A 23,971-nucleotide genomic window follows, 5' to 3' on the forward strand; every position below is an offset into this window, starting at 1 on the left:
TCAGTGGAGGAAAGTGACGTCTGCCATGGGCACTGGAAGTGGGAAATTCTGCCAAGGACACTAGGGTCTTTGAGGACCCTGACGAAGATGTTTTCTGAAGTCGCTTCTAGCTCAGAGGACTTGGTGGCTAGTTTCAGTGGGTCTGGAATGAGATGGGATGGCAGGATTCTGAATTTGTAGAGGGGCTTTTAAAGTTATGTTGCTTATTTTCTAAGGACCCCAAAGATTCTGGGAAAGGGGTTATGCCCCCTCACCCGCCCCTCTTCTTTCCTTCACCCTCTTCTTATTCCCTAAGGAGATGCTTCCCTGGAATCGCGTTGTTCCCCTGCTTGGAACCCTTCCCTGCCACCCACTTTCAGGACACAGTTCCGGCTCCTGAATGGGGCAATGGGGACTTCACACTCTGGGCCAAGCCCACCTCCGAAGCTGCCTCCCCCCAGGACTCTTCACTGCAGGAGAATGAGTGCCCGTATTTGTAGCCCTCAGGAGAGGCAGCACCTTTGCCCTGCCCTTCCGTGTGCCACACCGTTCCTCCCTCCGACCTAGCTGTCCTGCTGCACAAGGTCAGCATCACCTCCTCCCTCAGACACACAGACACACCCAACACAGGTACTCTTCTGGCTTACACCTTACATCTACCATTAATGGAGTCTGTACTATAAAAATTATCTATCTTTCCGATGGGGCTGGCTTGCAGCCCAGAGGCCAGGCTGAATCTCTAGGCCTACTGGACTCTGTTTAAAAAAAAAAAAATAAATTTAAAAGTGGTTGCCAACATTTAATTATCAGGAGGTTTCACATGAAAATGGAGACTTCTGGAATCTGTAAAATAAAATTTTAAAAAAGGGAGATCCAGTAATAGTGATCCCAGATTGTCACACTGCATTGAGGTGCCAGAGACGAGACGCAGCTTCCCCGTTTTAGAGAGGGCTAAGTTTACACAGTTCACCTGGGACTCTACCCAGGCCACTGCACTCTTTCATGTTACCTTCTGAGGCCCAGCATGCACTGGGTTACACCCCAGGGGCATCTCTCCCGGTGCCCACCACAGGGGGGTGGTCAGTAGGGATTTCTGAAATAAATACCCAAACAAGGAAGCAACCACAAAGTGCATCCCAAACAAGACCAGGAGAAAGTGCTCAGCAGTGTGCACCATCCAGAACCAAGCTGCCTATCCCATGCAGAGCCCCCCAGAGGGGAAGCTCTGTAGCCTCAAGGACTACGATTTATCTCCCAGAAACAGCTGGGGGCACTATCTGTGCTGGCATCTGTCCTGTCTTCTGAAGTCATTCGAGGTCTGCCGTCTGTCTTGAAATGAACCAGTGATGTGGCGTCGCGGGAGTCTGTCCGGCCTCGTTTGTGTGTCTTACACGGTTGTGGTGGACAGAATGTATTTCCAAGTTACCCAGCAAGCAAGAGTACCAGGGCCACTCCTCATCAGAGCACACCGTCCCCACCAAACACTAGTCTTGTACGGGGACACGAAGCAAGGACCCCTCACTGACTACCCCACTACAGTTGACCCAATGCCACCCTGTCAATTTTTTTCCATTGCATCGTCACCTGTCCTTTGAGGTTTTCTTTTTTTTTCCCTTAATAATTTATTGTCACGTTAGCTAACATACTCCTTTGATGTTTTCTTACCACTCTTCCTTAAACCAACTAAAATATTTTTACTTAAATTCATTTAAAAGGGAAATGTTATGTGGTGCAGCCACTCTGGAAAACAGTATGGAGTTTCCTCAAAAAACTAAAAATAGGGCGCCTGGGTGGCGCAGTCGGTTAAGCGTCCGACTTCAGCCAGGTCACGATCTCGCAGTCCGTGAGTTCGAGCCCCGCATCAGGCTCTGGGCTGATGGCTCGGAGCCTGGAGCCTGTTTCCGATTCTGTGTCTCCCTCTCTCTCTGCCCCTCCCCCGTTCATGCTCTGTCTCTCTCTGTCCCAAAAATAAATAAAAAACGTTGAAAAAAAAATTAAAAAAAAAAAACAAAAAACTAAAAATAGAACTACCCTATGACCCAGCAATTGCACTACTAGGCATTTATCCAAGGGATACAGGTGTGCTGTTTCCAAGGGACACATGCACCCCCATGTTTATAGCAGCACTATCAACAATAGCCAAAGTATGGAGAGAGCCCAAATGTCCATCCATGGATGAATGGATAAAGAAGATGTGGTATATATATATACAACAGAGTATTACTCGGCAATCAAAAAGAATGAAATCTTGCCATTTGCAACTACGTGGATGGAACTGGAGGGTATTATGCTAAGTGAAATTAGTCAGAGAAAGACAAAAATCCTGTGACTTCACTTATATGAGGACTTTAAGAGACAAAACAGATGAATATAAGGGAAGGGAAACAAAAATACTATAAAAACAGGGAGGGGGACAAAACAGAAGAGACTCGTAAATATGGAGAATAAACTGAGGGTTACAGGAGGGGTTGTGGGAGGGGGGATGGGCTAAGTGGGTAAGAGGCACTAAGGAATCTACTCCTGAAATCATTGTTGCACTCTATGCTAACTAATTTGGAGGTAAATTTTAAAAAAGAAAAAAGAAAATTAAAAAAAAAAGAAAAAAAGGGAAATGTTATGGGGCACCTTGGGAACTCAGCTGGTTAAGCATCAGATTCTTGATTGTGGTTCAGGTCATGATCTCACAGTTTGTAAGTTCAAGCCCCGTATTGGGCTCTGTGCTGACAATGCAGAGCCTGCTTGGGATTCTCTGTCTCCCTCTCTCTCTGCCCCTCCCCAGCTTGCGACCTCTCTCTCTCTAAAAAATAAGTAAATAACCATTTAAAAAAATAAATAAATAATTTAAAAAATAAAAATAATTAGGAAATGTTATATAGGTCTACAATCCCTCATTGGCAATTCTGAAATCCAGAAACGTCTCAAAGCTGAAAGTGTTTTCCAAAGTTTAAGACAAACTTCTTTGCCTGCAAAACCTGAATTGACTGAAGGTCATTTAGAGTCTCTATTTATTCCAATTAATGTGACGTCATTGATTACTTCACAGAAATATTAATGCATAAGGTGCTTCCCCAGACACTGCTGGGGGTGTTAAGTTACATACTGTAGATTCACAGAGTGATCTTTTTATAATCTGGAAAATTCTGAACTCTGAAATATATCTGTCCCCAAGGGTTCTGGATAAAGAAATATGAACCTGTCCTACCATCATAAATAGAAAATCAATACCACCTGCTATGAAGGGAAGACAACCATAAAAATAAGTACAATTAAAACATAAATTAAAGTTTTAAGAAAAAAAAATTTTTAACCCAGAATGTGACCCATTCATTGTTGGCATACAGCTCCCCCCTGGCCCTTTCCGAGAAGGCTGGTTGCAAGCCTCTAGAATCCGAGGCCTGCCATCTGTTCCCCTATGTGATTTGAAATGGGGTCAAGCTCCTATTCTCCTTGAAGAACTGGGTACCTACTTTGAATATCTCATCAGGAAGGCATTTGATTGCTGTTGGCTGGAAATACGGCATCAAATCCTTGTCCAGCATTTGGAGCTCTTCCTTAGTTAATCCAGCTGAGGAGGAAAAGGAATCACGAGGGTTTAGATCCAGCCATCAGAACTCTACTTGTTTTATTAATGGTGCTGCCTAATGTACAGATCTGTCTGTTCTAGGCAAGCCGCATTCCTTACCAAAGGCCCTGAAAATCACACTGGAGAATCAAGTTCCTTAATCAACTCAAAAAAAAAAAAAAGTGGGTCATAGCAGCCCTGATTGGTCTCCTACAAGGAAATGTATGCCCAGAAGGAACTCTACGCAATTGCAGATTGTGTATGAAACTAGTTAGGAGCCAATTAAATCACATCCTAAACCGCTTTAGTGAGCACAGGAATCACCAAGGGGAGATTTGTAGACCCCACCCTCTGTACCTTCAAGTCATGAATCTAGGTTCCACTGTAACCTTAGAGATGTTCACTACACACAGCCAAGGATTCTATTATTATTATTATTATTATTATTATTATTATTATTATTATTTGCTTTTGTCCCCAGGACAAAGGTTGGAAAGGGAGAGAAGGCATGCTCAAGGTGCCTCTTACCTGCAATGGTCCCGACCTCCTGCAAGACAGGGCCGGACCACTTGGCGGGATCCCCAAATACAACTTCTGCCTTCCTCTTAAACTCGGCCAAGACATGGGTGCTGCAGAGCAGGGTTCCGATTCTGGCCACCACCACCCTAATTAAGAGGGAAGAATATAGTGTGAGCCTGGGAGACTCTTCAGACACAACTGGTGTGCAGAAAGTAGGCAGGCTCGGGGCCTGAGCAGCTCAGTTTTTTGTTTTTTTTTTTTCAACATTTTTTATTTATTTTTGGGACAGAGAGAGACAGAGCATGAACGGGGGAGGGGCAGAGAGAGAGGGAGACACAGAATCGGAAACAGGCTCCAGGCTCCGAGCCATCAGCCCAGAGCCTGACGCGGGGCTCGAACTCACGGACCTCGAGATCGTGACCTGGCTGAAGTCAGACGCTTAACCAACTGCGCCACCCAGGCGCCCCCTGAGCAGCTCAGTTAATAAGCATCTGACTCTTGGTTTCAGCTCAGGTCATGATCTCATGGTTCGTGGGATCAAGCCCTGCGTCAGGCTCTGTGCTGACAGCATGGGGCCTGCTTGGGATTCTCTCTCCCTCTCTCTCTCTGCCCTTCCCATGCTTGCTCTCTCTCAAATAAATAACAAACATTAAAAAAAAAAAAAAAAAAAAAAAGAAGGTAGGTAGGCTCAGCATCCAGAGAGGATCCAGCTGACTCCACTCCTTATCTTAGCCCAGAAAGGTGGCAAAGCATCAGGAAGCAGAGAACATGTTGCTGGATGAATGAGCTGGTCAATCATTTGCCACTGTGCACACAACTGGTTTGGTTACCTGAATTCTGAGATTTTTATAAGTGAGACTTCAGTGATGTTCATAGCACACAAGGTTGTACCAAGTCCTACTAAGTGGAAACTCTTCAGATCCTGGATACGATAGCCTGAATCCTCCAGGAATCCTTGCAGAATGGATTTAGCCTATAAAAAATAAGGAAGAATAAAGATGAACCATCCAGAGACTAGGAGGGAATAACAGAACTAGATCAGTAGCCTCTGGACCAATCCCCCACCCGTACTCCTCTGGACACACTCCCATTCCGAAGCATCCTAGCCACCGCCTCCATGTTCGTGTCCCTAAGGTGCTGCTTCCATTGAGTGTGTCCCCTGATCCAGGGAGGTGTCTTCTGGCAGTGAAACTCTTGTATCCTTCACCAACATGAAAGGAACTGTGGCCTGTGCCTGTGTCTGTGTCTGCTGGCTTATTTTCCTCAGTCACTCATGACCTTCAGATAGTTTGCTCACATAAGTTCTCCTGCGTCAGAATCCAAACTTTTCCAGCATCTGTTTCCAGCACTGTCTCACAAACCTTGTAATATTCTGCTCCTCTGCCTTTGCTCAAATCATTCCCTCCATCTGAAATGTACTTCCTGCATCCCCAACTGTTATAATCCAACCAGCGTTTTATTTGGGCGGGACGGTGGGGGGGCGGAGGGGCAGTGGTTCAAGTCAAATGTCACTTTCTTCATGAAGTCTTCCCTGACTATCTTGGCCACAGTGAATTTTTCTTTCTCTAAAGTCCTACAGAAGTAGGTTTGTCCTTCTCTCTTCAATTCCAGAGAGTAGTATATCAAATGCTTTGGTGTAGAAAATCACAGAGGAATCTCTTCAGTGAGATTTGATTCAAGGGGGTTGGTGTGGATGTGTAGGGTTCCCTGAAATTCTTCCACAGTAGCCATTCATTGTGCACGACTTTCCCTGGAGAGCCACCCCTCCCACACTCTTACTTCATGTGGTTCAGCTGGAGTAACTGCCTGCTGAGTTCCAGAAGTGATGCTATGGCCCAGTCCCGACTAGTCAAGTTTTCCCTCAGCTTGGCTGCCATGATTTGTTCTAGACTGGGCATGTGATCCAGTCAAAACCAACCAGGACGTTAGCTGGAATAATTAGGGATGTCCTAATTGAAATAGAGGAATAAGACAGTCTTTCTCTGGACTGACCTTGGAAGGATAAACACCTGAACCTGCTAGAATTCACTGCATGGAAAGAACCTGCCTCTGACTGAAGCCAACGCAAAGGAAAGTAGGGTCAAAAGATGGTGAGAGACAGATTCTTTACAATAGTGTTGAAGACTCAGAATCCAGCCAAAACTGAACTCTTTACTTGAACTTTTCAGTTAAGGGAGCCAATAAATTCCTTTGCTTGGTCAAGCCACTTTGGGTGGTTTTTTCTGCCACTTGGAACTAAATGAACCCTGATTCATTTGATCTACTTATGTCAGACCTGAGGAAGGATTCAAGTCAAGCCTTTGGAGATTCTCTGTATAATAAAGTCTGGATCCCTCAGTGCTTATACAGGCAGGTGCAAAAGATTACAAGAGGACAAGAGCTCACAAGGCAAAGAAAGGGAGGAGACATCCAAGGACAAACATCTGAATGGGAGTGAGGGTCACAGGATATAGTGAGGATATAGTGAGTCTTCCCATCTCCTTTACTTTTACTTCTTTTTAAAGTAGACTTCACACCCAGCCTGGAGCCCAATGTAGAGCTTGAACTCACGACCCTGAGATCAAGACCTGAGCTGAGATCATGAGTTGGACACTTAACCAACTGAGCTATCCAGACACCCCCGCCATCCCTTTTTAATTCATCCCTATCACACAATAAGAATAGTTAGTTCATCCTTATCACACAGTAAGAATCATTACAGTGTTAAGAGAAAGTGTTGACAAAGACTGAAATGTTGCACTGGGTTTCTACTTTTCATGTCTGCTGCCTCCCCATTCCTCAGGTCTGTTTATTTACTTTATTTATTCTGAGAGAGACAGAGAAAACGTGAGCTGAGAAGGGGCAGAGAGAGAGGGAGAGAGAGAATCCCAAGCAGGCTCTGTGTTCAGCACAGGGCTGAAACCCACAAACCCCAAGATCATGACGTGAGCTGAAATCAAGAGTTGGACGCTTAACCCATTGAGCCACCCAGGCACCCCTACTCAGGTCTGCTTACATGCTACCTCTTCCCCTGATTCACCTATCTTAAATAGCCTCCTTCCTTGACTATTTCTACGAGCACCTTGCCCATTTTCTGTTATCAATTATCGTCATTTTATTATTTTAATGTTTATTTTATTTTTGAGAGAGAGAGAGAACACAAGCAGGGAAGGGGCAGAAAGAAAGGGAGACACAGAATCCGAAGCAGGCTCCAGGCTCTGAGCTATCAGTGCTGAGCCCAACATGGGGCTCAAACCCACGAACCAGGAGATTAGGACCAAAGTCAGACGCTTAACTAACTGAGCCACCCAGGTGCCCCATCAATTATCACAATTTCAAAACATTTGTCACTGGGCTCACTTTTTTGTCTGTGCCACCGTAGAATCCCAAGACGCACAGAATATCCAGCTAGCTATTGAATCCCTACTGCTTGGTACAACGCCTGGCACACAGTTTGGTTCAGTAAGTACTTTTTAAATGAATGAATGAATATCTGAGTGAGTGATCTACAGAAGTTGTAGGCAATAGGTACCCCCTTTGAAATGGCATTGGATTGGGGCGCCTGGTGGCTCAGTCGGTTAAGCGTCCAACTTCAGCTCTGGTCATGATCTCACGGTCTGTGAGTTTGAGCCCCACGCCGGGCTCTATGCTGAGAGCTCAGAGCCTGGAGCCGACTTCGGATTCTGTGTCTCCTTCTCTCTCTGCCCCCTCCCCTGCTTGCACTCTGTCTCTCTCTCTCTCAAATACAAATAAAAAAAAAAAAAAAGCATTTAAAAATGTCCAAAAAAACACAAAAGAAATGGCATCGGATTGCTGCCTTCACACGGACTGGCTTCAGGAAGATTTCCCATGTTCCTGCAAATCAGACTGATCAGGTTCTCCACGAAACTTCCCTCAGTGATTACAAAGCTCACAGTCTGACTCCAGAGCCTGTACTCGTAGCCTGTGAAGATGTCTGGGTATGATGAGAACATAGAGATTCAAGGTAGCTTTTGAACGTTTCCTATCAAGGCTTCCCAAATCAGGTTTCACTAGATGACTCGTAACGATGTGTGCTCCTCAACTATCAGGCGTGCCCATTTTAAAATGAAAGCGCAAAAATACAATTCAAATAAAATTACTTTGAGGACGCGGTATTAAATTGTCCTCACCACTGGAACCCGGAAAACGCAAGCTCAGCTTGCGAGGTGATAAGCCAAAATATATTTACTTGAATGACTGGACCAGTGTATCTGTAATGATTCCCAGACAATTAATACTAACACTTTGAGGCAATATTAACCCTCTGAAAAATGAATAGCTCTAAGATTTCAATCTCCCTGTTCATCCCTCTGGCTTCTCTAATAGTTTCCTCCCCCCCTTATATTGGTTTTTAAACTGAACTCCGTTAATGTAGTTCCGCCAGGTCTGTCTATTAATCTAGAAGCATGCATTTAAGGGTTTGATTGGGAGCGAAAGTTGAGGGACTGACTGCAAATGATCTATGCAAATGTTAGGTTTTCATATCCTCTTCAAACATATTGATAAATCTCACTGGCATCCATGGGAATTAAAACTGGTGCAAAGGGAAAGAGATACTCTAGTTTCTAAGTTGGATATATATTTGTTTTCTCCAGGACTGTAAATAGAAGGATTTTAATATCTGAAGGCTGAGGTGGCACTTCCCAAACCAGTCAAAACCGGTCATTATGGAATGTCAGGATAGAAGGAACCTCCAATTGCTTGGTTTAGACCATCTTGGAAATGAGGCAACTTATTTTTTTCTTTTCTTTTTTTGAGGCAACTTTTAAACTTCCAGAGAGAGGAAGTGTGGTGATGATGATGATGATGATGGCCATGACAATGAAAACAATTACTTTCTGGGCCGCCTGGGTGGCTTAGTCAGTTAAGTGTCCGACTCTTGATTTTGGCTCAAGTCATGATCTCACAGTTCCGGGGTTCGAGCCTCATGACCGTGCAGAGCCTGCTTGGCATTCTCTCTCTCCCCGTCTCTCTGCCCCTCCCTTGTTCACGTTCACTCTCTCTCAAAATAAATACATAAGTACTTTTTACTGAACACTATGTGCCAGGCATTGTTCAAAATGTTTCCCATGTATTGACTGGTGTAACCCTCCCAGCCACGGCCTCCACACTGCCCAGCTCCGGAGTGCGGGTGATACAACTCACGCTGGGTTCTGTTGGAATGGTGCCACTCAGAGTATTGGACGTGGCAATCCTGATTCCAAAAAGCTCACACAACTGGGGGACATGCAGTGGTTTTGCCTGCCCAGCACCCATCCCCCCCCCCACCCCGTGTTTGAGAACACCATGCTTTTCCTTTGGTGAACCCCCCTGTATTTGTTTCCTCTTGCTGCTGTAACAAACTGCCACAGAGTCAGTGGTTTCACACAACACAAATGTATTCTCTTACATTTCTGGAGGCCCTAAGTCCTAAAATGGGTCGGCAGCGTGTGTTCCTCCTGGAAACTCGAGAGAATGTTATTTCCTTGCCTCTTCTAGCTTCCACAGGGTGCCTGTAGCTGCACCCTCCCTCTTCAGAACCAGCAGCCTGGGGCCTTCGAATCTTTCTCTGTGTCCTTGTGTATCTGTGGCCTCCTGCCTCCTTCTCATAAGGACCCTTGTGATTACATCGGGCTCATCAGGAGAAACTTCCCACCTCAAAGTCCTTAAATTAATCATCTCTGAAAAATCTCTTTTGCCATATAAGGGAACATCTTCCAAGGTTCCAGGGATTGGGGCATAGATGTCTTTGGGGGCCTTTAGGCAGCCCCCACATTCCCATTCCCCACTGTCAGTTCACAGGGTCATGTTGAGATGGACTCTGCTCCCTGACACATGCCTGGCCACCCAACTTGCTCTACTCCTGACTACAGTGATGGTTTGCAGTAGGCAATCACAGCCAATGCTGCAATTTTTTCAAAAATTAGTGCGAAAAGGGGCGCCTGGGTGGCTCAGTCGGTTAGGTATCCAACTTTGGCTCAGGTCATGATGTCTCAGTCCATGGGTTTGAGCCCCATGTAGGGCTCTGTGCTGACAACTCAGAGCTGGAACCTGCTTCAGATTCTGTGTCTCCCTCTCTCTCTGCCCCTCCCCCACTCGTGTTCTGTCTCTCTCTCTCTCTCTCTCTCTCTCAAAAATAAACATTGAAAAAATGTAAAAAAAAAAATTAATGCAAAAGAGGCACTCTTTTTATGGGGTTACTAAGTAGATAATATATAAACCTGGTGTTGAAAATGACCACTGAGGGGCGCCTGGGTGGCGCAGTCGGTTAAGCGTCCGACTTCAGCCAGGTCACGATCTCGCGGTCCGTGAGTTCGAGCCCCGCGTCAGGCTCTGGGCTGATGGCTCGGAGCCTGGAGCCTGTTTCCGATTCTGTGTCTCCCTCTCTCTCTGCCCCTCCCCCGTTCATGCTCTGTCTCTCTCTGTCCCAAAAATAAATTAAAAATGTTGAAAAAAAAATTTTAATAAAAAATAAAAATAAAAAAATAAAATAAATAAAAAAAAAAGAAAATGACCACTGAGGGAGGCCTGCCTGAGAATGAAGATACCACGAAGCAGCTAAGACTCCCCTTTCTAGCAATCCAGTGGGTTAACTTCCCTCCCAGTTGAAGTAATTAAATTCTGGGGAGTTCTTCTTTAAACCATGAAGGATTAAGTGACACAGGAATCACCCTCCCACCGTAAACAATGAGAACACTGAACAAAATACAGAAACAATTGTATCAGACACTCAACAATGGAGAACATAGGACTATAATCCTGAAAGAGGGAAAATAAATAAGAAGAGTCTGAAAATCACCCTTGCTTATGGCCCAGAAGCAGCTTGCAGTCCAGGGAGCAGGGAAGGGACCCCAAAACCCCAGTGGTCCATCTGAGTTGGAAATACAGAGATCCAAGGTCAGGGAGGCCAGGGCACCAGTAATTTGTGGGGGAAAGTACTGGAAAATAAGAAAGTTCAGAGAGAGCGACAGAATACCAGAAGAGAAACTTCACAGAAGAGAGAGAGGTCTTCTCCGGTCTGGCTCAGTACTGACCTATCTACACAGGCCAGAAGTGAAATCCACATAAATACCAGGAAGAGGCATCAGAAAGCAGCAGGCTGAACAATTCTCAGAGCTTGTATGGAGTTAGAAAGAGAACACACATTCCCACCAGCCAGAGCAGAAAGGTCTTGAAATACATACAGCATTAGACAGAGTCCCCAGAAGAATCATGTCTGAGTAATGGGGACAAATTAACTATAGAATTAAGGTCACTCTGGACTCACCCTAATTACACTCAAAAAGAAGCCTCAGAAGGACCAAACTGATTTGAAAGTAATTTAAATGTATGTCAGAACAAAGCCAAATACTCTTCAAAGGAGTATAACTAAATCAAGCACTCAAAAAGATAAGATTCACAATGCCCATCAGTCAGTCAAAATTACTAGCCATGACCCATACATGACCCATAACTAGGAGAAAAATTAGCCCATAGAAACAAACTCAGAAATGACTGATGATGGAAATTTAGCAGGAAAGATTTAAAAAATTTTTTTATTTAAAAAAAATTTTTTTTTAACATTTATTTATTTTTGACAGAGACAGAGTGTGAGCAGGGGAGGGGCAGAGAGAGAGGGAGACACCGAATCCGAAGCAGGCTCCAGTCTCTGAGCTGTCAGCACGGAGCCCAACATGGGGCTCGAACTCACAGACCATGAGATCATGACCCGAGCCAAAGTCAGATGCCCAACTAACTGACCCACACTGGCGCCCCTAATTTTTTTTAATGTTTATTTATTTTCCAGAGAGAGGGAGAGAGAGAGAGAACAAGGGAGACACAGAGAAAGAGGGAGACACAGAATCCAAAGCAGGCTTTAGGCTCTGAGCTGTCAGCACAGAGCCCAACATGGGGCTCAAACCCATAAACTGTGAGATCATACCTGAGCTGAAGTCAGACGCTTAACTGACCCAGCCACCTAGGCACCCCGGCAGCAAAGATTTTAAAACAGTTATTATAAATACTGTATGTTCAAGATATAAAGGAAAATATACAGAAAATTAAGACCCAAATGGGATATTTAAAAGATCCAGCAATATCTACCTACCTGTCCTGGGGTCCATTCTGTCTGCTGGCTGAGGGAAGCCACAGTGTCAATGGAGCTGAGATCCAGCTGCTCCAGCTCACTCTCATTAAGAGCCAGAGCAATGCGCCCCAGGGAGACAATATGGTACTCTTTCCAGTAAGAAGGCATGTCCCAAAACTTCAAGCCAAAAAAAAAAAAAAAAAAAAAAAAATCCAGATTAGACTGACCATTACCAATAGTATTTTAAACAGACACAGGGTAAATCTCTTTAATATATAAAATTCTCTTAAAAATCAACAAGAAATGTATGACTACACTTGTTTTTACTTAAATATATATATGCAAAAGACATGAACAGAACAACTTTGTATCACAGGAATGGACTGGTCTGATTTCTTGGCCCTCGTCTTGAATTGGCCACATCTAGGGTCCCTGGCCAGTGGACTAAGGCTTTGTCTAAGATGACAAAGACAGCTCAGGGGAAGTGGGGGAGGGTGCTCTTATCTTCCCTGTTGTAATTTGAGGGTTTGATGTTTTCTGGGTAAAGAGGCCATTTATCTTGTAAACACAAACATTTTTGCTTTCCCTAGTTTTCTGTTAATGGTGAAAGAACAGAAGCAAAGTTTTACTGATTTTCGAAAAAAAAAAGACACGAATACGAAATTCACAAAAGAAACATGGAAAAAAGTTCAGTCTTAGTCATAACTTTTTAAATTGTACATTAACAACAATCAAAGAATACCACGTTAGCTGATCATATTGACAAGGAATAAACAGAATGATCATTTATGGTGTTGAAGAGATATGGGATAAAGGATACCCTCATTTGTGGATGTTGAGAATATAATTGGTACGTACTTTTTGGAGAGGAATTTGGTCATATGTATCAATAGCTTTTCAAACATTTACACTCTTTGACCCCAAAATTCCACCTTAGGAATTTATCCTAAGTAAATAATGAGACAAGTATCCAAAGAAATACGTACAAATACGTACTTTGAGGCATTAAAAAAATATAAGCAACCTAAAAGTCTACCAATTTGCTAAATAAATAAGGACCAGGAAAAAAAAGGACCAGCCATAAAATGAAATATTATATAGCTATTTAAAATGCTGATATAAATTTATATTTCTGATAAAGAAAAATATGCGTTTATACTGTTGGGTGTGGACAGCAAGTTATTGAATAGTGGGTGAGCATGATACTATTTTTTGAAACATATATGTGTAAGTATACATGAAATACACGCATGAAATATAGAAATATATTTTATACACATATACAGAAGTCTGGGGAGCTTCAGGTGAACATACCAAAATGTTAACAGTGCTTATCTCTAGGTAGAAGATTATGACCGATTTTCTTTTTTATTATTTTCCCACCTTTCTACAATAAACTTGGGTCATCTATATAAAAAAGAGTTATAAATATAATTTTAAGAAATTTAATGCCTTAACCCCACAAGGGTAACTAGCTATTCCACAACTATCCTAATGGCTGAAATGAGCCACTCAAAGGGACCCTTTTATAAAGATGAAAAATGACTTCTAGTCTTCTTTTCACTTTTTTCTGCTATGTTTTCCGACAAAATCGCAACAGCCTCTGAGAAAACCTGCTGTAAGCAGCAACTGAGGTCCTCCATGTGGAGAAAGAAAAGGCACAGTTCCTGGAAACCGTCTCAGTCAGAGGCACCAGAACATCCACAGAACTTTTTACTGAACATCCCTTAGATGCCAAGACACACGTCTGTTCTCTGCCACAGCCCTAAGAGAGAGGAACTAGAAATTTGTCAGATGCGAAGAGCACGCCTACGGCACTGGGTTCATCCGGAGAAACTGCAACACGGTAACACCAAGTGAAAACCCCCTGGGGTGGGCTCTGCCCACAGAAATGCTGGGACCGTCCTTCTGGGGTTTTCTCTCTGTTGAAAGCTCCCACCCTGACGTGGGCTTTACCTGCACTGCCTTCTCCTTCAGGGTCATCAGCTGAGGTTGGTCGAAACCCCTGACAGCCCCCAGAAGTTCCACGTTCCTGATGAACGTGTGCTCCTCCATGCAGAGCAGGTCCTCGGGGGCCCAGCAGGCATTGGCTTCAGCCAGCGTGAAGATGTCACCGGAGGAAGGAGCCACGACTCCATGGCAACCTGAAGAATGGGGAGGAACAGAAGAAAGAGGGCTTCAGGCATGTTAGTCTGTTTCTTTATTGAAACGAGTAACCTTCTCCAGTTGGATTTATGCACGAGAGGCAGCTTAGCGTCGACGTTGAGAGCAGGGACGCATGGAGCAGCCTGAATCCCACTTCTGGCACTTCTTGCTAATTACCTGGTAATGAAATTGCGGAAATGCCAACTTTTTGCACACCACATGCACACCGTAGGAGCTCTGCAACGTTTCATTGGGGCTCCAAATTGCCTGGAGGACAGTAGGAGCCGGTGGTGAACAGTTCTGGCTTCAGATTCAAATCCAAAACTATATAACCCCAGTCTGCCTCAGTTCCCTCGTCAATAAAATAAGGATAAAATTACCTCGTGGAACTTCTGTGAAGGTTAAATGTATTATTACATCTGAGGCACTTAGAACAATGCCAGGTATACAGTAAGTGCTCAATACGTGTTAGCTATCTTTATTAGCTTTGTACCCGCAGCCCCCCTGCATACATTTGAGTTTGCAACCCAGAGTTAAAGCTCCCAGAATTACGAGGAAGGAGCATTCAGTTCTTGGTGTGGGAAGGGAGGATGGATGATGTGTCGTCCATGAAAATCATCGTGGAGGCTATGGCCTTCCCACTGCCTCAGGGAGAGGAGAAATGGACCTCTTGTGTTTTCTTCACAACAGGAGAAACCCGTCCATTTCAGTCTCGGAATAAGTTGAACCTCACCTGGTCAAACGAGCTCACATCATCAACACACAGACGAAATGTTTCTCCCAGATATGCCCAACCTGGGAGAACACCGAACGCTCCTTGTCTTTTTTTTTTTTTTTTTTTTTAAGGATACCATCTCTCTCTCTCTCTCTCTTTTTTTTTTAAGTTTATTCATTTACTTTGAGAAACACAGTGAGGTGGAGAGGGACGGAGCAAGAGAGAGAGAATCTGAAGCAGGCTCCACACTACCAGCAGCAAGTCCAATGAGGGGCTCAAAGCCATGAACTGTGAGACCGTGACCCGAGCTGAAATCCAGAGTGGGACACCCAACCGACTGAGCCACCCAGAGCCACCAGGGCTCCTTATCTTTTTTTTTTTAATTTTTTTTTTTTTTTTTTTTTTTTACTTTTTGGTACAGAGAGAGGCAGAGCATGAATGGGGGAGGGGCAGAGAGAGAGGGAGACACAGAATCGGAAACAGGCTCCAGGCTCCGAGCCATCAGCCCAGAGCCCGACGCGGGGCTCGAACTCGCGGACCGCGAGATCGTGACCTGGCTGAAGTCGGACGCTTAACCGACTGCGCCACCCAGGTGCCCCAGGGCTCCTTATCTTGAGAGCAATCCTGGCTTCCCTGTCTTAGCAGCTGTCTATCCCTGAGGCTCGCAGACTCACCAGCACCACCTGGGCCAGGGCATTCCCAAGCTCTGTGGCCATTCCCTTACCAATGGCAACTCACTGGACTCTGGTCAGGAGGGGAAATCAGACCAGATCAAGGGCACCACGTGTGGTCCTCAAGCATCTTTATCACCAAAGACACCTCCTTCCTAGACTCCCCCACTCCACCCCACACTCCCAGGAAAACAGGATCCAGTGATACAGAATTAGAGAGGAACAGAATGGTTAAATAGTGCAGCAGGAACTTGGTATTATCACTGCTGTATTCCAGGCCCGGCACATAGTAGGTGTTTGGCAAATATTTGTTGAATGAATCAACACATACATATAAATTAACTAAAATGAAACCAAGTTGTAAGTTTGCTAATCCATTAATTACTATAAGCAAGGCAGTAATTAATACCCAGAACCACTAAAGAAAATCCCAATGGTGTGCTGGTAACAGAGGCTCCTCCCCAGCATGTGACATGTCTTACCTTCGCACACCCACATGCACAGAGTAGGAGCATTGCCATCTGACAAGGGCACTGCTAGGTCGTGAGGGCAGGAGGAGCTAATGGAGCTCACCACCGGCACTGGGTACGAACCCAAGAGCTGCCATTACTCACTCAGTGACTTTGGCCAAGTCTCTTAATCCCCTCTAAACCTCAGTTTCCCATGTCAAGAAAATGGGAGCAAGCACAGCACCCACATCATAGTACAGAGGTGAGGTGAGACAGGGCACGGAGAGAGGACCACCCGAGGTAAACCTACGTCAGATTGTGACACTTCTTTGCTCGATTCCCCCATGACACCCCAACCCAAGGACAAAGACAAAGTCCTTAGGACTTTCTTTATACGGCCCTACGTGGCCTTGCCTCTCGTGTGCTCCAGCCACACTGGCCTCTCATTTTCCATCCCTTCTCGTTCCTGTCACACTTCTATTTGCCCGTAGGAGTCCAACACTACATGTCCACACGGTCCACGCCCACACTCCCTGAGTCTACTGAAATGTCACCTTCTCGGTGAAACCCGCATCCACCGTTCTTTTTTCAAATTTTTTTTTTTTTTAATTTTTTTTAACGTTTATTTATTTTTGAGACAGAGAGAGACAGAGCATGAACAGGGGAGGGGCAGAGAGAGAGGGAGACACAGAATGTGAAATCTTTGTTCAAATTATAATCCCCCACCCCACACCCCCCGACGCCCTTCCTTCCCTTGCTTTATCTTCCTTCTTGGCAGTCATCATCACACCATCTACTACATCTTTTACTTACTGTGTGTGTGATTTATACTGTCTGGCACCTGCCCTCCCCCCCAGGTCCCTTGAAAGTAAGCTCTGCCAGGACAGGGATTTTTGTCTGTTGTGTTCACAGAGCCGGCGCTCAGTAATTATTTGTTGCAGGAAAGCAAGCGAGCACTGGCTGCCAATGATTATTATTACAATTATGATTGGGTCCGATTAACCTTGCCTCCTCCTGCCTGGCACAAGTCTGTGCTTCGTGGGTGCACAAAAGTCATAAAAGTATCTCACACTTACTGAGCACTTCCTACATGCCAGGCAATGTTGTGAACACGTTTACAGGTTCAAATCCATTACCTCTCATAATAACCTAATGAGGTAGAGACCTTCATTGTCCCCATCTTACAGACGATGAACACTGAGGCACAGAGAGGTTAAAGGGCTTACCCAAAGGCACACAGCCAGTAAGCAGCAGATCCAAGGTTCACACCGGCCAGCCTGGCCCCAGCACTGCAATGCCCAGTCACTCAGCCATTTAGACCCTTTAAGTCAATCTTTTTGAAATGGGTGTTGCATGCGTTCACCATTTAATCCACTGGCCTGGGGAAGGAGTGGAAGATGTGATTCCAAATCACTTTTCCAAAGGTGTAGTTCTTTGGTCTATGGCTTTTTGTCATGCCACTGCCTTGCAAACGTTTCAACCAGCCCCCTGGACGAGGAGGCCTCTTCATGCCAGGGACTCAGCCCAAACATCGCTGCCATAGCTCCAGCTCAGACACCCCGGAAACACTCACCAGGGCTGGGGTCAGAGCTGAGGCTCTTCTCACTGCTGTTCCGGACAGATTCAAAGACAGCCCAGAGGAATTCTTTGGGGAGCAGAGTCCCGGCCATCTTGGAAGCTGTTTGTTGAAGGATATCAGGAAACTGTGTGGGGGGAAGAAGAGGAAGGAGGAGGAATGAATAATAATTAAAGCACATTAAACACAGACTTAAACTGTGATACTACTTACTCCCTCAGGGGTTGTTTTTCTTTTATAGCAGCTTCTTATATAAATTTATCTCCTAGCTCAACTAATCTGTTCTCTACGAAGAATCATATAAAATAATACTTAACCTCAGTAGCATCCAATAAATGTTCAATAACACGAGTATATATTGTTTTTTACCTATCAGACTGCCAAAAATAAAATAAAGTGATATTACCTAAAAAAAAAAAAAAGGTAAAGTGCTATTACTTAATGCTGAACAAATGCAGTAAATACACACATTTATTTTTCTATGGGACTGTTAAATGGTGCATCATTACTGGAGCAACCTGATAATTTCTGTTAAAAATGTAGGTGAGCCTACCCCATTTTGATCTGGTACTGTTTTTAAATTTTTACTAAACTTTCTATTTATCATCAAAAAAGAGGAAAAGAGGGTTATGTCTGATTCTGGGTGGAAACCAGCAATGAAGCGGCTTCCAGAGGTACCCTGGAGAAGGTGCCATTTCTAATCTAGAACCAATGCAATTTGTCAAGACTCAGGATCTCATTGGTAGACATGTTCATGAGCCCAGAGCATTCGTCAAACTCGCTCACACAGCTGTGCATCACTGTGTCCCACTCGGTCCAAAGAGAATGCACCTCAGGTTTCGAGAGTTCCTCTTTCTGTTCTAACCTTCAGAATTTGAGTCACATTCTAAGCCAGTAGTTCCATCTTGGCTGTAGGTGACAATCACCTGGGAAATCTACATATACTCAGGCCCCACTCCAGGGATTCTAAGACAGTTGGCCTGGGGTGGAGGCCATGTATGTGTCCTTTTAGAATCTCTCCAGTGATTCTCATGGGCAGCTAAGGTCACATGCAACTCACAAGAGACATGGTTAACTGTTAAAAAGCAAAATGCACAGTAGAGTGAATGGTATTTTCCATTTTGCGTTTTTTATTTTTTTTTTTATTTTTTATTTTTTTCAACGTTTTTTATTTATTTTTGGGACAGAGAGAGACAGAGCATGAACGGGGGAGGGGCAGAGAGAGAGGGAGACACAGAATCGGAAACAGGCTCCAGGCTCTGAGCCATCGGCCCAGAGCCCGACGCGGGGCTCGAATTCACGGACCGCAAGATCGTGACCTGGCTGAAGTCGGACGCTCAACCGACTGCGCCACCCAGGCGCCCCCATTTTGCGTTTTTTAAAGGAAGAACACATATAAGCAGGAGGAGGGTTTTTCTGGAAGGATGCAGAAGAATCTAGGAAAAGCAATTGTCTTTGGGGAGGCAGGCTGGGGAGTGGGAGGGAGACGTCCTGTCATCTTGTAGCTTCTGGTACAGTTGAAATTTCTTAACCAGGAGCATGTACTACTTGTTTTATTAAACATTTCAGTCATTAAAAAAAAAGTAGAGAGAATAATACAACACAACACCCATGTACCCACAACCTAGCTTAAAAATTAAACATCACAAATATAATTGATGAGTCCTTGCCTCACTCTTTGGTCTCCTTCCTTCCAGAGAAGGAACGAACCATCACCCCGAATTGAGCACTAACCATTCTCATGCACTCCTAAACTTGTCTTACATGTAGAACTGTTTTGCATGTACTTAAAATTAATGTAACTATTTCCACAGTGGGAAAAAACCCACCATTAAAGCATTTTCACAGTGAAAACAAAATTTAACTAGTATCTGCTAATTTACTTAGTATCCTACTATACATATTCTTTTGCAACTAGCCTTTTTTTCACCCTACCTTACACTGTGTTTTTGAGATGTAACCATCTGGAGACAAAACTTTTTCCATTTCAAAAGTTGATCTTTAGAAAATAAGTATATAATATGTAAGTATATCACATATATCATATATATATGTATATGTCTCTGTGTGTGTGTGTGTGTGTATATATATATATATATACATATATATATGTATAATATATGTATGTATGTATATATCTGCTGCTTATGACTATATGTCTGGACACACCAAAGATGATTTTACCATGCATGGACACTGGAATGTGTGCTGTGCATATGTGTGAACCTGGGTGATATGCCACGTTCAGGTCCTTCTGAGCACAGGTGACAATGTACATCTTGCAGGTGCATGTACAGGGATGAGAGCACATGGACGTGCCTTGCAGTCCATCTGAGTCTTGTCCAGGAAACATTCACTCCCTCCCCACCCTCCACTTGTGCATGAAGGAGACTACTTCCTATCCCCGCCTTGAGGTTGGGCTCAGTCATGTGACTTGCTTTGACCAATGGAAAGTGACAGTGTGCCATTTCCCCGTGTAGGCTTTTGAAAAACTGCACTTTGGTGCTCCCTTTTCTGGAGTTTCAGACCTTCATGGTGAGAAGAACGAGCCCCAGGGAGCCTGGGCCCCAGAAGCAGAATTGTCCTGGTGACCCACAGACCAGTCAGCAAGAAATTAATGCTTATTGCTGTATGCCAGTGAGATTGTATGGCTTCATTATGTAGCAAAAGATGAGGCATTTATGCTTATCTGGCATGACTCTTAGTCTAGACCGTCTAATTTTGGAGAGTTGCTCCAAGCAAAGCGTGTGCCCAAAGGCAATGCCCCATGAGGTTCTGGTTCTGGATTAAATGTGTTTGTGCACGTGATTATACACACTGGACAGAAGTGTGCATGTGCCTATGGCACTGGAAGGTGTAAGCCCTTGAACAGGCATGCATGTGGGAAGCTCATGGATAGCAGAGTGGTAGCTAACAGCTCCCGTCTATGCACATCTGTCTGAAGGGCCGTGTGAAAAGCCCAGAGTTGGATTCGCTGTTGCCTCACTCCCTTTCCCCAAACCTCAGACATCCTGGAGTGGAGCTGGAAACATCTGAGCCCTGTGAAGCAGGGAGGATAGGTTCCAGAAAGCAAAGGGGCAGTAAACCCCACAGAAGTACCTTTGTGGCAATAGAGCTTAATTCATCTCCTGAGAAAAGTACTAGAAAGGGTCCCAAGTCCTTCGTAGTCTCAGCTGTCCAGTTCCCGGGGAGTCTACGAAGAGATGATAAGCAGTGAACTGAAAAGCCATGCTGTTGTCCCTGGCTCGCAGCATCCTTTTCTTTTTTTTTTTAATTTTTAAAAAACGTGTTTTAATGTCTATTATTTTTGAGACAGAGACACAGAGCGCGAGTGGGGGAGGGGCAGAGACAGAGGGAGACACAGACTCTGAAGCAGGCTCCAGGCTCTGAGCTGTCAGCACAGAGCCTGACGTGGGGCTCAAACCCACAACCTGTGAGATCATAACCTGAGCTGAAGTCAGACGCTCAACCAACTGAGGCACCCAGGTGCCCCTCCCAGCAATCTTTTCTTGCAGGAACAGATTTCATATGTGGACAAGTCCCACTTCCCCGACCAAGAAAACAGGCACGTGATGCAGGATATCACATGTAGGACACCGAGTCACCCTTGGGGATTATGTTGGAACTAGACTCTCTTTCTTCTGGTATCCCCAGCAGTAAAGAGGACATTGGAAGCGGTTCTTGTTACCAAGTGCAGAAAATAAAGGCCACACCAAGGAACACAGAGCTGAGGAATGGGAGGAGCATAGTCCCGACAACATCGCTTGAGCCTCTAGATCCAGTCATGTGTGAAGTATACCCCTGCAGTTTTTAGTTACATTCTATTTCTGAACTCAGTAAATTCCCTTTTGTTAGCCTGAATTGAATTGTTGAGTTTCTGTCATTTATATCACAACCTTTCCTTCCTCCCCTTCTTCTTCCACTACTGTCCCCGTCCTACAGGTGTAGAAATTTAAGTGCATGGGGTGCCTGGGTGGCTCAGTCGGTTAAGCATCCGACTCTTGACTTCAGCTCAAGTCATGATCTCACGGTTTGTGAGTTTGAGCCCCCGCATCAGGCTCTGAGCTGACAGCACAGAGCCTGCTTGGGATTCTGTCTCCTTCTCTCTCTGCCCCTCCCCTGCTTGCTCTTTATCTCTCCCTCAAAATAAATAAAAATAAACTTTAAAAAAAATGTTAAGAGAAAGGAAATTAAAATGCAAAGAGATTAAGTAGGTTTTCCCAGGTCACACACACAATAAATGATACAAACAAAACTTTAACCCAAGGAATCGGCCTTCCGAGTCCATGATCTTAAACTGTATATAAAAGGACAGTGCCTGGGACGTGGTAATTACTCCACAAATATTTGCTGCTTAACCGCTGACTGATGGTTAGGCCCTACTCAAATATCTGCCCTAACTTCAGAAGACTCTACATGAGAGACAACAGTTCTGTGTTCCCCCAGAGAGCTCCCCCACTGAGCTGACAGTAGTTCAATTAGTTGCATTATTATTACTGCCGTTGTTATTTCACAAGAACAATAATGCCACCTCCCTGCAATTGTAAAGTGCCATCGTTCCAAAAACTTTACATAAGCCAAGATGTATTGGTGACAACCACATGAGCAGCCACTGTTACTGTCATTTTACAGGGCATCTGAGGCCAAAAAAAAGTCACATTTCTAGAATAAATATAAGCTAGACCCTTCTAGAATAAACATAAGAATCTAACCTTGCCCTAAACTAGAGACTCTCTCTGGGTTTTTCGGGGTATTTTTAAATTTTTTTAATGTTTACTTATTTTTGAGAGAGAGAGACGGACAGACAGACAGAGTGTGAGCTGGGGAGGGGCAGAGAAAGAGGGAGACACAGAATCCGAAGCAGGCTCCAGGCTCTGAGGTGTCAGCACAGAGCCCGACGTGGGGCTCGAACCCACAAGCTGTGAGATCATGACCTGAGCCGCAGTCAGAGGCTTAACCGACTGAGCCACCCAGGGACCCCAAGACTTTCTCTGTTTTAAGGGCAGGAGCACCAGGGCTCGGTGCCCCAGAGCCTGCACCCCACCCCAAAGCGAGCCCCAGCCCCTCCTCACCCCTGCTGTTCCAGGAGCCTGAGCCTCACTGCAGCCTTCTGCTCCGGGCTGAGGTGCGGGCAGTCTCGGAGTCTGTGCAGGGCCGTGGCCCAGGCCCGGGGGGAGACCCCGTGGTAGATGGTGGCTGCCGGCAAGTGGCAGAGCAGGTCCCCCACGATGTCTACCATGAACTCGTCGGCAATGGAGTTGTTCTGAAACCGACAAGTGGAGCTGATGGGAAGATCCAGCAGGGTTCAAGACCGTGACCCCTCAACAACCCATCCCGATCCCAAACCTCATCAAGGTTCCAGGATCTGAATCACCCGCCCCACCATGGACTAGTAATGACAGTACAGGGTCTGATTTTACCCCAGGGATGCAGGCCTCGGGAGCTAGAAGGCCCCACCAAGGGGCCGGTGAGGGCAGAAGACTCGGCACATGGTGGACAGTCCATAAATGAGGGCTGACGTCGTCACTGGTGCCACTGCTGGGAGGTTACCCCAGAGTTCAACAACCATTCTAATACTACAACAATAATAAAAACAGCACCTCAAACTGTGGATGGGACTAGAAAGCCTCTAAGGCTCTTTCCCCAAGTGACCAAAGTAGGTAACATTTGAGTGCTTAACACATACCAGATCTTAATCTCCATCTTCAAAGTAACTGTAAGGGATAAGTACTAATATCACCCACTTTTTAAAAAATTTTTTAACATTTATTCATTTTTGAGAGACAAAGTGCAAGCAGGGGAGAAGCAGAGAGAGGGAGACACAGAATCCAAAGCAGACTCCAGGCTCTGAGCTGTCAGCACAGAACCCGACGTGGGGCTCGAACTCACAAATGGCAAGATCATGACCTGAGCCAAAGTCGGATGCTTAACCGACTGAGACACCCAGGTGCCCCTGTATTATTCACTTTTTTAAAGACAAACTGCCAGCCAGTGGCAAGGCTGGGATTTACACTCAGACAGTCTGCCCTTTGGGCCTTGGCACTGAACAATATATTGCCTATTTCATGCCCTTAATAACTTTGTGCAGGAAGTGCTCTTGCACCCATCTTAGGGATGAGAAGACTGAGGCTCAGAGAGAGGAAGTGGCTTGCTGGAAGCCACACAAACAATCACTGCCAGAGGCCAGTCTAGATCCCGGACTCTGTGTACTGTGATCTTTCTAGTCCCCACACCAGCCTCCCATCATTCAAGTCCCAGGATGACAGTCCTCAAAACCAATGGCCAACACTGTCCCACCCAGGGCTCCAGGA

General features: G+C 45.1%; 1 protein-coding gene across 4 annotated transcripts in view; it reads right to left on the reverse strand.

Annotated features, from left to right (window-relative positions):
• OTOA (otoancorin) overlaps nucleotides 1–23,971 on the reverse strand; it is a 77,337-nt gene that overhangs the window by 4,324 nt on the left and 49,042 nt on the right. For all 4 annotated transcript variants that reach the window (XM_058710513.1, XM_058710512.1, XM_058710516.1 and 1 more), the window contains 8 exons: nucleotides 22,733–22,923; nucleotides 20,760–20,853; nucleotides 17,658–17,787; nucleotides 14,061–14,248; nucleotides 12,126–12,281; nucleotides 4,891–5,033; nucleotides 4,070–4,206; nucleotides 3,447–3,544 (listed from right to left, as the gene is read on the reverse strand). In XM_058710513.1, the coding sequence (XP_058566496.1) occupies nucleotides 3,447–3,544; nucleotides 4,070–4,206; nucleotides 4,891–5,033; nucleotides 12,126–12,281; nucleotides 14,061–14,248; nucleotides 17,658–17,787; nucleotides 20,760–20,853; nucleotides 22,733–22,923 (1,137 nt within the window). The remainder of the gene's footprint in view (nucleotides 1–3,446; nucleotides 3,545–4,069; nucleotides 4,207–4,890; nucleotides 5,034–12,125; nucleotides 12,282–14,060; nucleotides 14,249–17,657; nucleotides 17,788–20,759; nucleotides 20,854–22,732; nucleotides 22,924–23,971) is intronic.

Source organism: Neofelis nebulosa, chromosome 18, assembly GCF_028018385.1.
Source record: "Neofelis nebulosa isolate mNeoNeb1 chromosome 18, mNeoNeb1.pri, whole genome shotgun sequence".
Lineage (NCBI taxonomy): Eukaryota > Metazoa > Chordata > Mammalia > Carnivora > Felidae > Neofelis > Neofelis nebulosa.